Consider the following 2,784-nt stretch of genomic DNA (forward strand, 5'->3'; position numbering starts at 1 on the left):
GGGCGCTGTGGGTCAGAATCGACTCCATGGCAGTGGGTGTGGTTTGGGCTTTGCTTCTGTGAAGACTGACAGCCTTGGAGACCCTGTGGGGCAGTTCCACTCTGTCCTCTAGGGGCACTGTGGGTCAGAATGGACTCCATGGCTGTGGGTGTGGTTAGGGCTTTGCTTCTGTGAAGAGTGACAGCCTTGGAGACGCTGTGGGGCAGTTCCACTCTGTCCTCTAGAGGCGCTGTGGGTCAGAATTGACTCCACAGCAGTGGGTGTGATTTGGGCTTTGCTTCTGTGAAGACTGACAGCCTTGGAGACCCTGTGGGCAGTTCCGCTCTGTCCCATAGTGGCACGTCCATAAAGCTTTCCAGTAATATATCAGACAGTGTTTCACGCTGTTCATAAGATAAAAACTGGCCAATTATTTGAGAAGTGGATGGCCCCTTCCTTCTTTCAACTTTAAAGACTTGAAAGACCTCTTTCAAGTGCTGAAGAGCAAAGATGTCTCTTTGAAGACTAAGGTGCGCCTGATCCAAGCCATGGTGTTTTCAGTCGCCTCGTATGATTGTGAGAGGTGGACAATGAATAAGGAATACTAAAGAAGAGTTGATGCTTTTGAGTTGTGGTGCTGGCGGAGAATGCTGAAAGTCCCATGGACTACTAAAAGAACTAACAGATCTGTCCTGGAGGAAGTGCAGCCGGAATGCTCCTTGGAAGCGAGAATGGCCAGACTTGGTCTGACCTACTTTGGTCATGTTGTCAGAAGGGGCCATTCCCTGGAGAAGGATGTCATGCTTGGTAAGGTGGAGGTTCAGTATGCTGGTTCCCTGGTGCCGCTCTGAAAAGAATATATCAAAAGGGGAGTCTGAACAAACAGGAGTATTCTCTTGCAGTTCAAGAGGCTACAAGTCTGAGTTCAAGGTGCCAGGCTCCAAGGGCTGGATGAAAGCCCCTCAACCTTGGAGCTGCCTCTTGCTCCCGGCCCACTGAAGCTAGAGGCATCTCTTCACTCAGGCAGCTGCTGGCTGCTGAGGCTAACAAGCCCAAGGTCGTCAAATAAAATGGCACAATCCCGATGTTAACCAATCCACACTGCAGGCCATTAATTCAAGTTCATTGGAAGTCCCAAGGTCGGCAGAGCATGGCAAGCTGCTGAACAACGACACGGCTACATGCAGGGTTCAAGCATGACGTTGCCCAAGGCTTCTCCTTATATCCAGGAATTAGGCCACATTTCTGAGGCAGCTACTCAGCTGCTAACAGTAGATTCCACTATGGAGTTGTTGACCAGTCTCATGTGAATAACTACATCCAGCTGCCCAGCCACTCAACCAGGCCCAGCCAGGTTGACACACAAACTTAACCACCACAGTCAGTGAAAAAGGGGAAGGCCTTCAATGAGGTGGACTGACACAGGGCTGCAGTGATGGGCTCAGGTATAGCAAGGGTCGTGAGGCTGGCCCAGGACCGGGCAGCATTTCATTCCGTTGTACACGGGGCCTCTCTGTGTCGGAGCCGACTTACAGCACCTAACAACAACACAGGGGTGCTGTGAGTTGCAGTCAACTCAATGGCAGTGAGATACTTGAAGGTAGTTAGCAGGCCCACCTGTGTTTTCTTCCAGCTGAACACCGGCTCCTTTGTGCTGCAACACTTGACTCAAACACCCTCTCCCCCAGGACCACTTCCCCAGAGTCGCAGGGCATGCAGATCCATGGTACATCCACATCCACTTTGGGGAAAATCAAACCACACCCACTGCAGTGGAGTGGATTCTGACCCACAGCGCCCCTAGAGGACAGAGTGGAACTGCACCACAGAGTCTCCAAGGCTGTCAGTCTTCACAGAAGCAAAGCCCAAAGCACACCCACTGCCCTGGAGTCCATTCTGACCCACAGCGCCCCTAGAGGACAGAGTGGAACTGCCCCACAGGGTTTCCAAGTTTGTCAGTCTTCACAGGAGCAGATTTCAGATCTTTCTCCCATGGAGCAGCTGGGTCGATTCAAACCCCTAAACTTTCTGTTTGCAGTGGGTGCATTATGACTGGTCCACCAGGGCTCCTTTGGAAACCATACTGTTACCACGCTAACTGGGGTTGGACCAGCCTGGGTTGCTGGCAGTGACAAGTGCTCAGGCTGTTTTTCTCTCTGGCTTCTTTTGCCACAGGACCTGGAGGACAGACTTGCCCAAAGGGACATGTGCCCTGGTGTCCCTGTCGGTGGAGCATGAGGAAGCCCCGCTGCTGGGCGGTGTGCGTGCCGTCCTGATGGACTCTCAGTACCTGATAGAGCCGTGCGGCTCCGGGAAGTCCAGACTGACCCACATCTGCCGGGTGGACCTCAAGTAAGTGACCTCCAAGGACCACGGGCACCGGAGGGGTCTGAGTCAGCTCGCTGGCACATTCGCCAGGACTCTGCTTTTCATCCCTCAGTTGTGTTTGGAAGAATAATTTATTGCCTTATTTAAGAAGCCCCTGGTGGCACAGTGGTTAAGCACTCAGCTGCCAACTGAAAGGTCAGCAGTTCCAACCCACTAGCTGCTCAGTGGGAGAAAGATGAGGCAGTCTGCTTCTGTGAAGACTGACAGCCTTGGAGACCCTGTGGTGTAGTTCCATTCTGTCCTCTAGGGGCGCTGTGGGTCAGAATCAACTCCATGGCAGTGGGTGTGGTATGGGCTTTGCTTCTGTGAAGATTGACAGTAAACCCTATGGTGCAGTTCCACTCTGTCCTCTAGGGGCGCTGTGGGTCAGAATGGACTCCACGGCAGTGGGTGTGGTTTGGGCTTTGCTTCTGTGAA

At 52.7% G+C, this 2,784-nt stretch overlaps 1 protein-coding gene across 1 annotated transcript in view; it reads left to right on the top strand.

The window, feature by feature from the left end:
• Positions 1-2,784, top strand: part of STARD13 (StAR related lipid transfer domain containing 13) — a 194,731-nt gene that overhangs the window by 190,132 nt on the left and 1,815 nt on the right. Inside the window, exon 13 of the mRNA XM_042783416.1 lies at positions 2,155-2,331. Within this exon, the coding sequence (XP_042639350.1) occupies positions 2,155-2,331 (177 nt within the window). The remainder of the gene's footprint in view (positions 1-2,154; positions 2,332-2,784) is intronic.

This window comes from Orycteropus afer, unplaced genomic scaffold (assembly GCF_000298275.1).
Source record: "Orycteropus afer afer isolate SDZICR_OR568_19922 unplaced genomic scaffold, OryAfe1.0 scaffold01092, whole genome shotgun sequence".
Classification (NCBI taxonomy): Eukaryota; Metazoa; Chordata; class Mammalia; order Tubulidentata; family Orycteropodidae; genus Orycteropus; species Orycteropus afer.